This window comes from Perognathus longimembris, chromosome 6 (genome assembly GCF_023159225.1).
Source record: "Perognathus longimembris pacificus isolate PPM17 chromosome 6, ASM2315922v1, whole genome shotgun sequence".
Classification (NCBI taxonomy): Eukaryota; Metazoa; Chordata; class Mammalia; order Rodentia; family Heteromyidae; genus Perognathus; species Perognathus longimembris.
Genome location: NC_063166.1, coordinates 79,165,394 through 79,185,050, shown reverse-complemented (window position 1 = coordinate 79,185,050; position 19,657 = coordinate 79,165,394). Strand labels below are relative to the sequence as shown.

The following is a 19,657-nucleotide window of genomic DNA, read 5'->3' as shown; positions in this document are numbered from 1 at the left end:
TCCAGGCCAGCCTGAACTTCAGAAAAACAAATCAACAAGGCAGGCGCCAGTGGCTCACGCCTGTCATCCTTGCTACTCAGGAGGCTGAGATCTGAGGATCCTGGTTCCAAGCTGGCTGGGGCTGGAAAGTTCCTGAGACTCTTCTCTCTACTCAATACCAAAAAGCCGGAAGTAGAGCTGTGGCTCAAGTGGTAGAGCGCCAGCCTTGAGCACACAGTTGAAGCGCTGCACCCAGTCCCTGAGTTTAAGTCATAGGAAAGGCATACACACACGAACCAAAACGAAACCCAAATGAACAAAAGACATTTGAAAGATTTTAACTGAAAAAATTAGAAATTCCCAAGCCCCAAACACTGAAGGCATACACACAAGTTTAGACATTCTGCCCCAGCTTACTAAAAAGACAAAACAAAAGCCAAATACTCCCCAGTCATTACTCTGTCTCAAACAGTGACACGCAGGGCCATTTTCTTGTCCTGCTGGGTGACCCCCTATGTACAACACCCTGTCCCTGAGCCACAGGAGAAGGAGACGCGCGTTACTGGGGCTCAGTGGGGTGTGGCTTCTGTTCTAAAGATCCCAGGAAGCCGAGTTTCTGCAAACCAGCTTCCATCTAGAACAGCCCTCAGCACCACAGAGGTTGGTGGAAATGGAGGTCCGCGGGAGAGCTGGGCTGAGCAGGTTCAGGCAGCACTGGGAGACGCCTTTTCCACAGGGAAGGCGTGCTGGGGGGAGCGGAGGCTGCGCAGAGCCTTGCTCCGGGGCGGACGAAGGCCAGCGCTGTTACGGTCACCCCAGCCCTGGGAGCTGGGCGGCAGGCCACCTCCAAGCCGGTCGTCCTTCCTGCACACTGCATCTCTACTGGAGGGCGCGGGCAGGGGGACTGGGCGAGAGAAACACAGCGAGGGAAACTGCCGGTGCCCCCGCCCAATCCGGAGAGGGGAAAAGGCCAACAGCAGCTGTCTCGCCACACTTGCCAGCTGCCGGGACAGAACTCCACAGCCCCGAGCGAGGGAGGCCGCAGGCTGGAGTGCCAGATCCAAAGCGCTGGTGCGGGGCACCATCCAGCGTCCTGAGGCCCTAGCGGTGGGCCGCACATGGCCATGATATTCACTGCGAGTCACCCCCAAATGAGACCCCGGGCTAAGCAGCTTGCGGCAGGCTAAGTGCGGTTCCTGTTTCACTGCCAACCAGAGGGGAGCAATCTGCCAAAGCCACGCAGCCCGAAGTGGCAGAGCTGAGACGCGCCAGGCACCGGCCGAGAGGTGTACACGGCACCGAGTCCGGGCCCGTTCTTCCGTCTTCCCAGGAGCTGGTGACTGCCTGGGAGGACAATGTCCGCAGGCCCGGAGGGCCTGGCGAAGCCCAGCCCCCAACCGGCTCCAGAGCTCCCTGCCTCCCCCAAACCCCAACCCGACCAGCTATTTCCTCTCAAGGTGCCGGCAGACAGACAGACCACCACCAGGAAGGCAGTCGTGAGAGCAGAGGGTGGGGGAGAGAAGTGGCCCAAGTGGGGCACGGTGGGCTCCCGCCACGCTCCGGCCCAATGCTGCTGCCGAGTCACTCAGGGAAGGTGGCGTGCGCTGCGCGCCCCTTCAGCGGGTGGGAAAATGACTCACCACTCACAGCCCAAGCGAAACACAAGGGCTTTGAACTTGGCAGAATTTTCCAGACACTGAAACCTTCCCCCTGCTAGAGTGGTGGAGAGATGAGCCATTACTGTAACTGCCCAGTGCCTTCCGACGGGCGGCGGCGGCGGGGGCTCGTCCGCCCGGGGCCGGGCCGAGGAAGCAGCTGCGAGCGCGGTACTCACAGGGGCTCACGTCCCGGTACCGGTTCCGGTTTTTGTTCTTGGGAAGCTTTGCCACTCTGCATGGGAAGTCACTGGCTTCATGACGGATGTCCTACAAAAAAGGATAAAGAGTTCCCTTTTGAAATCTCTGCCACCAGGAATTCATCCAGACACGTAACGAGCTCCAGCCCTGGGCCGGGCACGGGGGCTGCGCGGACATCCAAAGCCGGGCGGTGCGGGGAGGGGAGGCCTCGAGGTGAGGGCGCGGGAGGAGGGCAGAAGGGACCAGTCAGACCCCGGGGGCTGCGGTGGGGGGCTGGAAACTACCAGTAGGAAGGAGGAGGCAAGAAGAACACCAGAACAGCAAAGGCCCGGGGGCTGCAGAGCCCCCCCCATGCCAAGAACAGTAGGTGGGCCGTGGGGAGGACGACAGACGCCTGGAGGACATGGGTGGGCAGGCCAGATCTTGAGCCGAGAATGCCAGGCCTGGGAGTTCCAACTGGAACCTTCTGTACAGGGACACTGACGCCAACGACCATCAGCTGTTCTCCTGGGAGCAGGCAAACAAAGCTACCGCCCCCGGGGAGAGGAGCGGGAGGCTGGCGGCTGAGTGACAGTTCGCCTGTAGCCCCGCCTCCCGCACACCACAGACGTCAGGCACGGGCTGCCCTGTCAGTGCTGAACGACAAGCACACGTAACAACGTGCACGTGCAACACCTGCCACAAAGTGGTGCACCAACACTTGGTGACAGTGCTAAGTTTCATGTGTTTTTCTGGTCATGGGGCTTGAACTCTGGGCCTGGGCACCGTCTCTGAGCTCTTCAGCTCAAGGCTAGCGCTCTACCACTTGAGCCACGGCACCACTTGTGGTTTTCTGGTGGTTCACTGGAGATAAGATTCTCAAAAATGTTCCTGCCCAAGCTGGTTTTGAACTACGATCCTCTGATCTCAGCCTCCTGAGCAGCTAGGATTACAGGCATGAGCCGTTGGCACATGGGAAGTTTTATGTTTTGTATGATTAAAAAAGAAAGACAAGCCAGGTGTTGGTTCCATACCTGTAATCCTGGCTACTCAGGAGACTGAGAACTGAGGATCATGGTTTAAAATCAGAGCCAGCCCAAACATGAACATCCATGAGACTCTCATCTCCAATCAACCACCAAAACGCCAGAGTTCAAGGCCTCTTGTTGGTCAAGTGGCAGAACCAGCCTTGAGCAGAAAACACTAAGGGACAGCACCCAGGCCCTGAGTTCAAGCTCCAGTACTGGCATAAAAATGATGGATGGCTGGATGGAAGGAAGGAAGGAAGGAAGGAGAAAAAGAAGACAGGTGGGAGGCCCATAAGGGGAAAAGCAGAAAAGACGATGGCCAGAGTTCTGGAAGCTGCAAATCACCTTGGTCAGTTGGCCTGAGAAGGCACCACTGTACCCCACAGTGGGAAAAGTCCAGAGTCCAGGAAGCTGGAAGTGAGCTGTGGCTCAAGGGGTAGAGCACTCGGAGCAAAAAAGTTACAAGACAGTACTCAGGCCCTGAGATTGAGCCCTAGTACCCAAGTAAACAACAATAACAGTAGGAATCATAATAATAAATGCCACTGAGATTAACATACAAAATTTAAAAATAGACATAAAAACTCTAATATGTGTACGTGTGTGCGCGCACCGTGTGTGTACCTGTATTTTTTGTGGCATGAAAACTGAACTCAGGACTCGATTCTAAACAAGGGCTCTACTACTTCAGCCACATCCCCACCCCAACTTTCTCTTCACTACTCTGTGCATGGTATCCCTTGACTTTTATCCCCTTACTTTTCTCTACTTATCTATATTGCTTTTGTGTGCGTGTGTTTTTGTGCTAATCCTGAGGCTTGAACTCAGGGCCTGGGTGCCGTCCCTGAGCTTCCTTTGCTCAAGGCTAGCACTCTACCACTGAGCCACAGCATCACTTCTGATTTTTTGGTAGTTAACTGCAACCAAGAGTGGACTTTCATGGACTTTCCTGGCCGAGTGAGCATCAATCCATGAGCCTCATATCTCAGCCTTCGGGGTAGCTAGGATTACAGCCCCCAGCCATATCCTTATTTTTAAAGCATAATTCTTGTAGTCAGCATGTGCTTCTTAAATCTACTCTGGCAAATGTGTTCCTTTAATAGCATGTGCATCATAAACTATTTGGTGATGATGTGCCTGATGGCTTCCTTTCATGCTGATTTATGTAGAGTGTATGGAAACGTGAATCTGCAGTTTTACAGTTTTCTCTAAAGATCTAGAGAGCATTCCTTCAACATTTTGGAGGGAACTTCAATTCCACCATTTGGGGCTGCGTTAGCACTGCCAGCCCTCTGTGTTGTCCTCCTCGTGGGTCTTCAAGTCCCAGGAGTGCTTTCTTCTGCAGTGCCTGTACTCGTAATGATCCTCCAAGTGCAACTTTCTGTTTAAGGCATCTTCTTTTCTTCTGTAGAACTTCTGGTTATCTTCTACTTACCTCTCATGGGGTCTTACTGTCCTTCACACGTCCTGAGTTACTGACACTGGTGTTTTAAGGTCCTTATCTGGCACATGTAGGTTTGTTTCTCTTGTCTGAGTCTTCCCTGGCGGAGACTCCCACGGTCCTGCACATTTCAGCACCCTGGCCGTTTCCACTGCCTGCTCTGGGTATCCCCACGGTGTCTTCCTTGCAGCTGCTGTGAATGTGGGTGGATGCCAGCAGCTGGGCCGCCTCCATCAGCTGATCCTCACCCAGGCTCAAGGAGCCTCACTCCATAGAGGATACACACTGTATGCAGCCAAAAAGGTGATGATCCCTTTGGGGCTGGGAAGGTGGCCTAGCGGTAGAGCGCTTGCCTAGCATACATGAAGCCCTGGGTTTGATTCCTCAGCACCACATGTACAGAAAAAGCCGGAAGTGGCGCTGTGGCTCAAGTGGTAGAGTGCTAGAAAAAGAAGCCAGGGACAGTGCCCGAGTCTTAAGCTCCAGGAGAAAGGAAAGAAATAAAAAAAAAGGTGATCCCTTTGGAGACCTCTGGAGCTTTCTCTGCGGAGTGCTCACTGGTGAAGGTCTGCTGGGCAAGCTGTAGCCATTTTGGCCTCTTGAGTTCAAACTTCTGCCTCCCGAGCCCTGAAGTCTGCCAGGCAGGAAGTTAGTCAGGGGCTCACCTTAAGTCCTTTCCGTCTACTCAGGTGATATTTCTAATAGCTCCATAATTCAGTGTTAGTCATGAAGAAAAACTTCCACTTCAGACCGTGTGCCAGGCATTGTTCTGGATTTGGGGGCTGGCTATAACCAAGAAAAAAAAATACTCTCCTTCATGGAATTTAACTTCTCTAAAGGAAAAAAGACAAAGCTAATCGTGTGTCAAGTAATACTAAACTGCAAAACAGAGAAAGGCAGGAAGTAAGAAGGATGGTCACAAGAGGCCTCGCTCACAGTCGAGTGGCATTGGAGTGGAGACCTGCAGGCCAGGAGGAGCCCATGCCAGGCACAAGAACGCCCGGCATGTCTGCGGGACAGCGCGGGCGCCACTGTGGCTGGAGAGAGGGCTGCGAGGCGGCAGAGCGATCCTTGGCACTTGGCTCTAGTCTGAGGATTTCAGAGCTGCTGCGTGCAGGGAGATGGCCGGCGTGGTGCAGAGGACACAGTGAGGAGCTGGTCAGAAACACGGTGGCGGTGGTGAGAAGGCGGATCTGTCTCCCAGTGAATCCCTCATGCTGAGATGGGAAACAGGCGTGCCCCGAGGGCAGTAATTAGGACATCAGGAGTACCAGCCTGATGATGGTGAAGAGGGCAGGTGAGACCTATGGCAGAGGCCCTGATGCGTAAACTTCACACACACACACACACACACACACACACACACACACACACACACGCGCGCACGCGCCTGGTGGTAGCACCCATACAGTTCAAGGTCACTAACAGAGTTTAGAAGAAAGAAAACGCCATTCTATACCACAAAACATTACAAATTTACAGCAAAACAAGATTTTTAGATTCTAGGACAGCATCAACGATGATGCCAGGCTGGGATGTAGCTCAGTGGCAAAGCGCTTGCATAGCAAGTACAATGTCTTAGGTTCAATCCCCAGTACCAAAAAAAAGAAAAAGAAAAAAAGATGATGCCGTCTTGTTGTTTCTTCCACCATCTGCAGGAAAAACAGATTCCTGATTGGGGAACAAGGTTAGCCAGATCCCACCACAGGCAGAAAACAAACTAGACTATTGTGCTGCGAAGCTGATCAAGGATTAAACAAATACTTCTCATCTAACCCAGCACATGAACTTCCTAGAGAGAAAACAATCAAATAAAGGCCTTGAACTGATGAGACAGTGAGAGCCAGTACAAATCAGAGCCAGAAAGAAAGAATAATCTGCCATGGAATCAGGGCTAGAAGTGCCCCCACAAACAAGAGCCAGGAGCACGCCAGGGGTGGGCTATGCCAGTCAGAAACCTTGCAGTAGGAAATGAAACCGGCCAGCAATCAATAGCATATTCTTTGCTTCCTCTGTTCCCTGGCCCCTTCCTCCCAGTGTTTTCAAGAGCCTACTTGCTCTTCTTGGTATAGATTTCAGAAACGTGATAGACTAATAATACACCTCCTGGCAAGCAAGCACGCTGTCCACACAACAGGCCTGGCATCCACAGGTAAGTGGATCCAGTCCCATTGTATATTTACATAGGCTCACACCGGACACCCTAAGAGATCTGAATCAGCTGTCTTCCGATTTTCAGGGGAGAAGAAAAGGCAAGTTTTTCCAAAGTGATGGTTTAGCTGGGCTAGAGTCATCAACACTTGATCAAGTTTAAACAAAGCACCTCCTGGGCTGGAGATCTTGAGAGGCAAGAAAGCCTGCAAGGCCCTAGGACCTGAAGAACGCCTCCCAGGGGGCACCTTAGGGCCCCGTGAACTAGCTGTTATATTTACTTACATCTCCCAAATCCAATTAGGCAGAAAGGCAAACATGGGTGAAAGCTGGCATTTTTCTTTTCGTGTGTGGTTTCTGAGACAGGGTCTCACTCCATAGCCCTGCCTCTGCCTCCCGAGTGCTCAGGTTAGAGACATGTACCACATGCCTGGAGCGGAGATCCTACTTCTCTTGAATTTGTGTCATGTTCTTTTTTTACTTCACTAATCAAAACAGCACTACTGGTTCTAATGTGCTTCTCTCCACTCCCACGACGAGGTGGCCAGTCCGCCTGTGTGCACGGTTTGCACTAAGGAGCAGAAGAGATTCCCTCGAGCAGACAGTAATCGGGTCATAAGGCGTGGGGTCCGAGCCCAGGGCTGCAGCAGGCACTCAGAGGACGCATGGCTGTCAGCACCGCCCCAGGCACGGTCCTCGGCCTTCGGCTGCACACCAACACTGCACACCAACAGGCTGCCAAAGCAGAGTCGGGAGCAGATGTGGAATTCACACTGATTCTGGAGGCGGAGGTGGGAAGATCCTGGGTCCTGCCTGGGCTACCCAGTGAAACAACACAAAACCCTAAATACCAACCAAACAAAAGCCAGAAACAATCAAACACTGAAAGAAAAACAAAGAAAAATAGCAAGGAAAAGGCAGAAGGGCTACTTTTGAACAGCTCCAGGAGTGGTGTGCTGCTCTAAGGGTACAGGAAGAAAAGTCTGCAGTGGCACTTTCCTTGGCTGGAACTTCAGAGCCGGCAAAGCTCTGGGCTCCTACTGCTCCTGCCCCAAGGCCCCTCCCCAAAGGGCCGCTAGAGGGATTTGCTCACCTTGTTGCCTAGGACTGGCTACTGGTTCTCAGAAATGGGCAGGCAGAGCTGCGTGCAGGGAAATGCAGAAGTAGAAAGCATGACTTAAAGAAAGCAGGTGAACCAGCAGAGGGGCATGCCGAGGCAAGTCTGAATGAGGACACAAACAGAAGTGGGGACTTTCCCCAAATTCTACACACCAGATCTCAAAGGGACATGTGCTGAGTAAGTTTTGTTAATCATGAATCTCATGATCACTGAGCACACAAAATCTCATTAGAGTAAACTCTAAGAACTATACAACTGACTAGAGGTTAGCTGTCTTAAAAAGCAAGATGTATTCTTACATCCATGAATTAAAGGGATAATGTAATTTACTACAAACACCTTAGGAAAGAACTGAAGATGTCCATCAATGACAGACACTTGGCCCAGGATTTGATCCTCAGCACCACAGGAAACACCTAAGGGAGATGTTTTTGGTTTCTGTATACTCTGTATAATTAACATGAACTGGTACTGTGCTCAGTATTATATTTTTGTTTTGGGTGGAGCTGGGGTTTCAATTCAGAGCCTTTCATGAGCATGGCAAGAGCTCTACCACTGAGCCGTGCCTCCAGCCCTTTTCTGCACTGGGTATTTTGAGATAGATCTTGTGCTGTGCCCAGACTGGCACCTAATCTGAGGTCCCCGAGTCTAGGCTTCTCACAGCTGTTGGAATGGCAAGTATGTGCCATGCCCAGCTTCGTCTACTGAGGTGGGGCTATCATGGACTCTTCCGCCTGAGTTAGCTAGTGTCTGAGAGCCTCCGGATCTCACCCTCACAAAGTAGTGAGGATTACAACACCCAGTTTGTTTTAAGTAATGAATAAAAGGAACAAAATTAAGGTGATCAATACCAAGCCAATTTTTATTTAGAAATTAAAATGAAGAGTACATATTGAGTAAAAACAGCTAAGAAGTCAAGAAGCCTTGAGGACTCCCGGGGCGGCTGTAGAGATGGAGGAGAGGAAGAGCAGGGCCAGCAGGTCAGCATGTAAAGGTAGTAGGTGACCGTGCTGGCACCAGCTAGAGCTCTAGAAGCTGCTGGGTATCTCCAACAGGGTCTGCCCACCGTTTACAGAAATGGAATTACAAATCACCACCGACAACTATGCACACCGGAGCGCTACCTAGCCAAAATAAGTTAAATTCCCCCACAAGCCAGAGCAAGATGAGGGCAGGAATGGGAGCAGCGACTGCCCAGCGCCCTCTCCAAGGTTGGTGAAGGGAACTTCTGTGGAGATAGCAAGCCAGGTCACACTCTGGTGTGCGGTGCCCTCCGTGCTAAGCACTCACACTCTGGTGTGCAGTGCCCTCCATGCTAAACACGCACACTGGTGTGCGGTGCCCTCCGTGCTGAGCACGCACACTCTGGTGTGCGGTGCCCTCCGTGCTGAGCACGCACACTCTGGTGTGCGGTGCCCTCCGTGCTGAGCACGCACACTCTGGTGTGCGGTGCCCTCCGTGCTGAGCACGCACACTCTGGTGTGCGGTGCCCTCCGTGCTGAGCACGCACACTCTGGTGTGCGGTGCCCTCCGTGCTGAGCACGCACTCTGGTGTGCGGTGCCCTCCGTGCTGAGCACGCACACTCTGGTGTGCGGTGCCCTCCGTGCTGAGCACCGCACACTCTGGTGTGCGGTGCCCTCCGTGCTGAGCACGCACACTCTGGTGTGCGGTGCCCTCCGTGCTGAGCACCGCACACTCTGGTGTGCGGTGCCCTCCGTGCTGAGCACCGCACACTCTGGTGTGCGGTGCCCTCCGTGCTGAGCACGCACACTCTGGTGTGCGGTGCCCTCCGTGCTGAGCACGCACACTCTGGTGTGCGGTGCCCTCCGTGCTGAGCACGCACACTCTGGTGTGCGGTGCCCTCCGTGCTGAGCACGCACACTCTGGTGTGCGGTACCCTCCGTGCTGACCCGATGTGCTGTGCCCCCTCCACTCTAAACGAAAGATATTGGTCAGTTACATTTAGAGAAAAGCATGAAGCACAGCCAGGCTCCAAACCAGAAAGAAGGATGGAAAAAAAAGGCTTGAAGGATGGAAAAGAAAGGCTTCCTACACAACGGCCCGCGAGGGAAGCAGCGTACAAAGCAGAGCGAGCCAGCTCTCCACAGGAGGAGCGCGGATCAGCGGCACCAGGAAGCCGCTCTGTGTCAGGGACTGAAGGATAACTGTGCTTCACACCAGGGACAAGTGAAAGACACGGGTATAACAAGATGTCAGGAGTAAAAACAAGAAGACATGAACCAGGACAAGCAGACAGGAGATAGAGCAAATGAGAAACTTAGAAATGCTTCCAAAAGCCCCAACAGACAACATAAACTCTAGACAGAAGGAAAGATGAGAAAATTCAGTGACGAGGAAGGCACAACCCCAGCTGCAGTACAGAGCAGAGAGGTAAGGAATGTGACAGAGGACAGCGGCCTACAGCCACATCCAGAGAAGAGTTGTCTACAGACTGGCCAGGGCCTGGAGGGAGCGGAGCAGACAGGAGAGGGGCGGGGCCGAGGGAGGCGTGGAGATGAGAGGGAGGGGGGGGGGAGTTAAGCTGCAGACACTGAAAATGAAAAGCAAGAGGCAAGTCCTATTGTCTGGAAGCTGAACAGAGTTTCAGCACTGTCACTTGATTTTGAAAAGCTCTCAGGTTATCCAGCCCATTCAAAATGCAAAATATGAAAAAGGGACCCCTGTCACAAGTGTTGACCTGAGTAATTTTCAAGAACAAAGCCACATTTTGTACGTAACTAGCTATTTTTATTTCTCAAGGTCTGATGTAGTTTCAGAACTGGAGATTATCTCCCAGCTGCACTGAACAATCCTCTGGTGTTAGAGCACCCATTTTAAAAGCAACATTGTTACTACTAGTGGAAGCACATCTATAAGGTGGTCTACATTGGAAACTTTAATGCAGAATGAATGAATTCATGCCTTAAACCAGAATTTACAACCAGCCTTCCGAGTATCTGCAGTGAGCACTTGCTATTGCTGACACAGAGAATTAGATGTAACTACTCACAAAGAGGTATAAAAATTGCTTTTTTAAGTGTCACTGACTTTACACTGTACTTTTACAGACTTTGAACCTTATTTTCACCATAGTTAATAGTGTCATTTTCTGTTAAATGTCACCTTGGGCAGAAATCAATGGGCAGAGAAAGAACCAGCCTTCCAGTAAGCGATGTCAATCAAACAGTTGGACGCAGCTGGACTTTTCCTGTAAGCTCAGAGTAGTCTAAACAATCAAAGCTCCTTTCGCTTCGGTTTGTTCCTTTCTGCTTTCAGGCCCTGCAGGGACGACAGCGGGGCAGCTGACCCACGCGGCAGCTGGCAGACATCAAAGCTGCAGCTCTTCTCCACGCCCAGGCCAGGTGCCCAGGTGCCCATGTGGTAGCGCACAGCGCACTCTTGGGTATCTCGGCCATCAGGGCAAAGCTCCTGTGATGCTTTGGAGCAGAATTTACAATGCGAATGGGAGGAAAACAGACTTAGTAGGAAAACGATTCTGGTGAGGAATTTCTCAAGTATTCTGCGAGCCAGTAGTGGGTCTGTTAGCTAAAACTCCAGAAAGGCATGTGCAGGACCACTGACCAAATCAGTCCATCAGGACGTTCCCGCCCACCACGCACTTTCTCAACAGCATTAGAGGGAACAAAGAACAAGACCTGCTCGACGCTGCCCCACAGCACTGAAGTGAGAGTTCTGAGGCCACAGAAATACAGCGGCCCGCTGGGGAGGGAGGAAGCAGGTAAGCAAACTCTTTCTATGGCTTTCCAAAGAACTCTAAATACAGATCAGTGAATCTACAGGCTTCATGCCAGCAGGGAGGACCGAGTGGAGAAGACGCCAGGCCCTGAGGTGGGCTGGCACAGACAGGCAGTCAGGGTCACAGAAGACCAACAGTGAAACTGAACAGTTTGTCCAGGGCAAACAGCAGGAGTGGTCACTGGCACAGGCAGAGAGGATGGCTCAAGGCCACGCAGGGCCTCTCCAGGCCCTGCCTCTCTTCCTGCTGCTTCCCGGGGAATAAATAAAGGGTTCTAGCACTGAACATGCCTAAGACCCAGAAACCCATACGCACTCGTATATATGAGCAAGTTAAGTGTAACTTTGGCCTACGCATGCAGAACCTCATCGATGAATAAGATGGAACTCTACCAAACTAAGATGCCGGGGAATAAACAGCTTTAGGATGTCAGGAGAAAATCTCGGCGGCAGTTTGAAGAAGGACAGCTGCTGCTGCTTCTTTTGGGAGTCCTAGGGCTTGAAGGCAGGGCCCGGGTGCAGACTGGTGGCATGTGTCACTATTGTCACTATTGTCCCAACACTTGCACACCACGTCCCTACCTCAGGGCATTGGGGGATTCTCACCTGCACAGAGCCGCAGGCTCCCGGCAACCACAGCTGTGTCTTCCAGATGGCACACAGGTAGAGTGACACAGCAGGCCGTCTGTCCTTCCTTCTGTCCCTCCCTCCCTCCCTTCCTTGTTTTTGGTCGTGGGGCTTGAACTCGGCATGGGCACTGTCCCTGAGCTCTTTTAATTCGCTCAAGGCTGGCCCTCTACCACTTTGAGCCACAGCACCACTTCTGGTTTTCTGGTGGCTCACTGGAGAGAAGAGTCTCATGGACTGTGCAGCGTGGCCATCGGGCTAGGGGGCGCTAGGGTGGCACGGCTCGCAGCTGGGCACAAGGGTGGGGAGGGGTCTCGTGTGCACATGGGGTCCACTGGTGGCTCAGTGGCCGCGAGTTGGCATGGGCTTGTCCCCACAGGGGCGTTGGAGCTTTCCCAGGGGTCCGGAGGGCCAGCCACGGCGCGCATGCTCTCTCTCCCTCAGGCTGCCCCGGCCACGCGGAAGAGACCGCACAGCTCGATGGCATCGCACCCAGGACTGTGGGCACCATGGGGGGGGGCCTTCTGTAAACTACCTGAGGAGGAGCTCACTAAATGTGGCTCACGTCGTCAAGCTTCTCCTTCACCGTTAGCTTTTCAGAAACTCTGCCTACTGCAGGTTCATGCTCTCCAATTATCTTCTGAAAATTCATCCCAAGAAAAAAATGGGTTTTTTGTATATTTAAATTTCCCCCGCCCCCCAGTGTCCCAAGGGCATTGGATGCTTAATCCTACTGTCAAGCAGGCGCTCTACCACCGGAATCATGCCTCCAGCCCTTTTTTGCTGTAGTTATTTATCACTTTTTGTCCAGGAGGGCTTCAGACAATGATCCCCCTCGCTCTACCTCCTACAAGCTGGAGAACAGTTGTGTGCCCTCAAGCCCGCATCTGCCCTTCTGGAGGCTGTTCATGTCTACAACATAACTTGGCTGGCAAGCACTCTGTCTGCTGGACAATGTACTCACAGCCGCCCAAACCTGCCACAATGTATCTCTCTCTCTCTGACCTTTGCCTTCTAATCATTTGGCATATTAGGCTATTCCTCACGTAGCCTTTTGTATATTCTAAAGACATCAACTGCTAGAGAATACTTTTTCAACTTGTTCACATAGTTAAATAGCTCCATGTATGGGAAATTAAAGGTAGAAGGGTAGATAATCAGAAAACTGTCACTGGAGCAGTAACAACAGAACCGTCCTAGCAAGTTTGGTCCAAACTCCACTACCACCATCAAAAGACGGCAAAGAAATTAAACAAGGGCCGGGAATGTGGCTCAGTGGTAGAGTGCTTACCTAGCATGCACGAAGCCCTGGGTTCCATTCCTCAGCACCCCATAAACAGAAAAGGCCAGAAGTGGCGCTGTGGCTCAAGTGGTAGAGTGCTAGCCGTGAGCAAGAGAAGCACAGGGACAGTGCCCAGGCCCTGAGTTTAAAAAAAAAGAAAATTGTGCAGCCTAAGTTCACTCTTTGCAATTAGCAAATCAGATATCAAGAGGGATGAAAAGTTAAAATTTAGGGACTAGTCTAGCCAGGTGTGGCAGCACATGACTACAACCCCAGCACTGACGATGAGGCAAGAGGACTGTGAGTTCAAGGCCAGCCTGTCCTACATAGAGAAAGCCTAAATCCAAGAAAATAAGTATCATCCTTCTTCCCTAAGGAAAATAAATATTCCATTCATACCCGGCACACATTACCTCGTGATTTAACTTTAAGAGTTGAATACATTGAAAAAAATACATTTTCTCCACTCTGGAGGCCAGCAGTAAATCTTGGCTAATAACATGATCCATTTGTGAAAGCAGAGAGGAGCCAACCCTCCCGTAAGAGGGCTTGCTCAATATCTCATGCCACAAGTTAAACTAGACAGGAACCAGAATCCATATGCACATTGCCAGATCCAGCCAGGGGCAGAGCTATTACATAAATAACTTAGGCCTTCAAATAGCTGCTGAGGGGTAAAAGCCTTTGAAAATGTGATGCAATTTGCTACATACTTTACCTACCAAGGTCAAGAAACAAGGACCCCCAAACCCCGGAAGGAAGAGAGTCCTTTATCAACACATGAGCTCAGCTTATCTGTGGAGCGAAGGTGGGGCGGGGACACCAAAGCCATGCGCTGAGGGTCTCCCCCTTCAGAACCAAGACCAGGGGCTGTCACTGCTCTTGACCTTGCCTCTCGGGACGGGCCAAGTGTTGACGGGCAGTGATCACGTCACGGTCCCTGTTGTCAGGGAGCTTGCTCTGGAGGAGACCAGGTGGCCTCACAAACAGGCTGCTGAGTAGAAGGCAGGTCAGAGGGAAGAAGGGGAAGATGTCCAATGAGCAAGTGAAATCCCAAGGTCCGGGGAACACATGTAGCCATGCAGACCGTGGCTGGCACGGAGGGAGGAAAGCCGCCAGATGCTGTGTGAGCTGTTTCCCGGCCTGCCCTGGCCCGGCTGCTCCGCAGGCGCGCTCGGCAGCGAGACCCTCCCTCCACTGCGCACAGACCACAGCCCGCCACCCCGCTCGCTCTCAAAGCTCCTGATGTTAGCCGCCAGGCTGGAGAGCAAGCTGGCACCCACGACAGCCATCCCTCGCTCTGTCACGGTTCATTTATTGTGGCTTCACTGCATCATAGGTTAAAAAACTAGGGATTCCTCACCTATTATGGGAATTATGTTCCAGAGACCCCCACGGTAGGTGAAAATCTGCCAAGTAGCAATAAGTGAATCGAGGGACCGCAATCTAATGTGGGTACTTCACAGATTTTTCACCTAGCACAGGGTTCTTTGGAACCTAACTCCCTCAATAGGCCAGGGGTCACTGGACAGTGACCTGTGAGCCAGGGAGAAGGATGATACTTTTTTTTTCTAGGATACAGGGTCTCTGTATATAGACCAGGCTAGCCTTCAATTCCCAATCCTCCTGCCTTACCCTCTTCAGTGCTGGGATTACAATCATGTGCTACCACACCTGGCTCAAAGTTCCTGGGCAGGCTCCTGGGGGAGCACCAGGCATAGGCCAAGCTTCTTGCTCTGCTCAACAGGGCTGGAAAGGCAGTGGAGGAGAGGGAGCAAAGGAGCCCTGCTGTACTCTGAAGGAGCGCGCGCCAGCAGTGCAGCACACTTCCTACAGTGGGGACTCACGGAGAGCACCGCAAGATCAGGGAAAGCAGTGGGGCTGGATGATGGGAGCAGAGACAGGGCAACAACGGAAGCCGCGCAAAGCACGGGCGCACACTCTGCCAGAGGCGGAGCATCGCCTCCGTGATGAGGCTCTCCTGCTCCGGGGGTCGGGAGCAGCTGGCCAGGTGTGGGCAGAGGCCCATTCCTGGAAGACTGTGCCTCGCCACTCACTTCTGCGGGCAGCTCCCCTCCCCTTCTGACAGGGCACAACCCTGGAGAAGGCCACAGGCCATTGGGCACGGATGGTGGCTCTCCCAGCCTCCCTGCAAGCAGAGAAAATGCAGGTCCACATCCGGACATCAGGAAGACCCCTCCAGGGTCCCCTGAGACATGCGCGCCCACAGCAGCCCCCTGCAGAAGGGCCTGCAGCGCCCTCGTGCAGCCTGGCTCTGGAGGGCCCGCTGCTCCGTCTCATTTACTCCTGGGCCTAGAAGATCACACCACACACACCCACCGCAGCCCAAGCTGGAGCCTGGCTGCACCTGCTGGTGGAGGGGGTGATGACGGTCCAGGTCCTGGACACTCGCCCTTGTCCTTGAGTCCAAACTAGAGGTGGTGCTGCTCTGATCCTTATCTCTGCGCTTGCGTGTGGACGTGCGTGCGCATGCGCGTGTGCGTGTGGATGTATACAAAAAAGCTAAATGAGGCAGCACATGGCGGGTAGAATAGGGGCTTACTCTGCTGATCTGGTTTTTAAAAGTGTGGGATGATATAACCAGAGCATGCTTCTGAGGGCTCGGCTTGGCTGTGTGACTCCAGCCACATGGCAGAGGCAGTGGCAGAGTGGCATCTCCCAAAGTTGGAGCAATCTAGCCCCATGTCCCCTGGGCCTCTTGGAACAGAAGCTAGGGACGTCCTGTGCTGAGAGAACGTGCAGGGACGGAAGAGGAAGGAACAGGCTGAGATAAAGGCAGTAGGATGGGAGGAAGTGCAGGGACACAGCCTCAGAAAGTGCAAGGTCGTTTATAAAGTCACTTCGCAAAGCAGGAGCTCACCACCCAGGCTAGAAAACCCTCCCCGACCCACCCCTTCCTTCCTAAAGCCAGGGGAGGCCTCGTCTCTTCAACAACCACAGAGAAAGAGTGGCTGAACTCCATAGTGTCTAGTTGGGAGCGAGAAGGAAGGAAAAACCCGTTCCTTAAGAAGGACAAACGCATGAAAGCTGAAGGAAAAGGCCGAGGAATGAAGTGACAGAAGCTACAAAATGAAATAAATCTGAATGCAAGGTCAAAGAAATCGTGGCTGTCATTCCCCTGGAATCCTAGCACTCAGGAGGTAGAAGCAAGCAGGCCGCCCATACCACAGAGTGAGACCATGCCTCAAAAAAAGAAAAAATGAAAGATTTAAAAATTGGTGCAAGGCAATTCACAATAGCCAAAATATGGAAACAACCCAGATGCCCCTCCACAGATGAATGGATCCAAAAAATATGGTACCTATACACGATGGAATACTACATAGCGATTAGGAATGGTGAAATATTGTTATTCGCAGGGAAATGGTCAGAACTCGAACAAATAATGTTGAGCAAGACAAGCCTAGAACACAGAAAACAAAGGGGCATGATCTCCCTGATATATGACTGTTAACAAAGGGAGACGGAGAGACAGTAGAGACCAGGTCTGTGAAACCAAAAACTGCTTGTCAAATAGTATTCCCCACAGGATTGGGGCAGCAACCCAACAGTATGTAACTAAAACCAAACAATTACTCAACATATAAAGGTCAAAAATTGACCTCTCAGGGGAATACAATAGCTCAAAAACTATGTATGTACGTTCATATAAGACTACTGTCAACATATTGTCTAATATCGACATTACATTTAAAGCCCTAGGCAAACTTTCTTGGGCGTGGCCATGTGGCTACTGTATATGTTCTTGATACATTGTATATTGTATATATGTCTACCTGACCTGGAGAAGGGATAGAAAAACAGGGTGTAAGATATCACAAGAAATGTACACACTGCCCTACTAGTGTAACTGTACGCTTTTTGCATAACACCTTGTCAAAAAATTTGTGTTCGGGGCTGGGGATATGGCCTAGTGGCTAGAGTGCTTGCCTCCTATACATGAAGCCCTGGTTTCGATTCCCCAGCACCACATATACAGAAAAAAACGGCCAGAAGTGGCGCTGTGGCTCAAGTGGCAGAGTGCTAGCCTTGAGCAAAAAGAAGCCAGGGACAGTGCTCAGGCCCTGAGTCCAAGCCCCAGGACTGGCCAAAAAAAAAAAAAAAATTGTGTTCAATTAATAAATAAAATTTAAAAAATTGGTGCAAGGAATCAGAAATCATAACCATGAACTGTGAGGGGTAGGCTCGTGGTTCAAGTGGTAGAGAGCCTGCCCAGCCAGAGTAAAACCCCAATAAACCACCAAGACAAATTTTTGGAACATTGAATAATCTTGTTGATGGATGTCATCCACAGCCTCTGAGAATATTTCCAACCATACGGGGTCGGGAGTGGGGAGGGGGAGCTTCTAGCTAATTTCAGACTGCTTACACAAGTGAATTACAGCTGTAGCCTGACAATAGCACAGGAGTATAGAACTAGGAAATATTAGAAACTACATACATTCTTAAATACCAAAGGGTTTCATCACTACAAAAATTCTTCTGGAAACTACAAAACTACCAAGTCTACAAGTGTGTCCTCTATGCTTCCGTCTAAGCCTGCGGGAACCCAGCGCTCTCCCGGCTCGCTGGGCTCCAGCTGGGCTGCCTCAGCCACCCGCCTGCCGTCTCTCCCCGCACACCCGCTCTGCTGTTCTCCAGACTGCCACCCGTGTTTTGCAAGACTTCTTCTTGCCTTTGCACACTCCCCAGTTCAAGCGTGAAGGCATTTCCGACTGTAAAGGGAAGGATCCATTCCAGGCCATCCTAGGCATAAATGTGAGATCTTATTTGGAAAAGAAAAAGAGAAATCAAGAAGGGCTGGAGATGTGACTCAAGTGGTAGAGCGCCTGTCTAGCAAGTGCCAGGCTCCAAGTTCAAGCCCTGGTGGGGGAGGGGGAGGAGAGCTTTTACAAGCAACTGACAGTTCTGCTATAGTTGAAAAGAATATTGCCTATTTCCACGTATTTGAGTGACTGGCTGTAGCAAGTGTGCGAGCAAAGCCTTGAAGTCTCTATTGGATACAGTTTGCTAAAAGTAGATCCTACAACCACCCAGCCAAGCCCTTCTGTGCCTGCAATCATGAAGTGGAAAGAAAAGCCCAGAAACTTCCACGGTCCTGGGCAGCAGCACTCGCGGAGCTCTGGGCCGGAGGAGCGGCTGGCCGTCCACTGCCAGCCTCTGCACCCATGTCTCGGGCAGCCTCTCCGCGGAGCTCGGCACCTCCCTTCCTGGGTGGGCAGCGGGCAGGGATGGACCTCTGCAGACGAGAAGCAGCGGCGTCAAGCCGGGGCCCAGGAGCTGGTGACGAGCGTGAGCCTGTCCAGCTCTCCAGCACCTCCACACAGCTTCCGCAGTGGCCGCAGTATCACGGGACAGGCGTCCGCAGCAGCGTCCCGTGGCGTGGCGTGGACAGCGGCCGAGCTCTGGAGGCTCTGCCGGTGCCTCTGCTGTAGCCGGCGGTCAGGCCCCATCCTAACGCAGCGAGCAGTGCAGCTGGGGCTGCCAGCCCCAAGTTCCCCCTGCTGCACTCCGACTCTGGGAGGTGGCAGAGGCGGTCAGGTACCCCCCAACATCATGAGAGGCAAGGTGAACCCCAAGTGCCGGGGTCTTTGGCCACGTGAGCCTTCGCGGAGCCTGCAGCCGCCGCTCCCCGGCTCCCTCCCGGCCGCGTCTACGTGGAATAGTCCTGGCGGTGTTGACGTTTAGAACTCCCTGGAACACGCAAAAAAAAACCCAAACCCACCTGCTCATTTCAAAACAGGACAAGGACACTGCTTTTGTTCAATTGCAGACTGAGCCAAAACCTGTTCTATAGCAAAGGAATACCTCCGGCCTATGCCAGGGGACCACAGAGGAGGGCGAAGCCGAGGACCCCTGGAGACAGAGAGCTCAACAGTCAGTGTCCCCGAGTCACTGTCACTGCACTCCGGCCGAGACACGGCCGTGGGCCTCCTCAGACGCTCACCTGCCCCAGCCTGCATTCCGAGTCCACCGCAGAGCGCAGCCGTCAAACAAGCTGGACGTGAGGAAAACCACTCCGTGCTGGGTGCCCGGGCACGGCTCCGCAGACACAACTGGTGCTACCTGCTCATAACGCCCCCACTGTGTGCGACTCTACACAGTGCCCACCATCACCCCTACCAGCTTTAAGCACATTTTTGGGTTCTATGAGCCAGCATGGAATGCAGACACCGTTCATAGCAGAGCTTTTACAACCCCTTCTGGGACTCCTGGAGTGTGACACAGGGCACTCTTCTACTTGTAGCGACCACCTGGACTCAATCCCCCCAGAAAGTCCATCTGAACGTTCTGTGCCCGAACCCAGGATAATTTAAGGGGTTCAATGTAAATAATCAGTTCTGGGCCTCACAACCTCACCGCACACAAACTGGGCACTGCTCTTACACCAAAGCCTGTCTCGATTGAAAAGATTA

At 52.3% G+C, this 19,657-nt stretch overlaps 1 protein-coding gene across 1 annotated transcript in view; it reads right to left on the bottom strand.

The window, feature by feature from the left end:
- Ptpn1 (protein tyrosine phosphatase non-receptor type 1) overlaps nucleotides 1-19,657 on the bottom strand; it is a 44,427-nt gene that overhangs the window by 9,743 nt on the left and 15,027 nt on the right. The window contains exon 2 of the mRNA XM_048349617.1: nucleotides 1,814-1,904. Coding sequence (XP_048205574.1) covers nucleotides 1,814-1,904 — 91 coding nt within the window. The remainder of the gene's footprint in view (nucleotides 1-1,813; nucleotides 1,905-19,657) is intronic.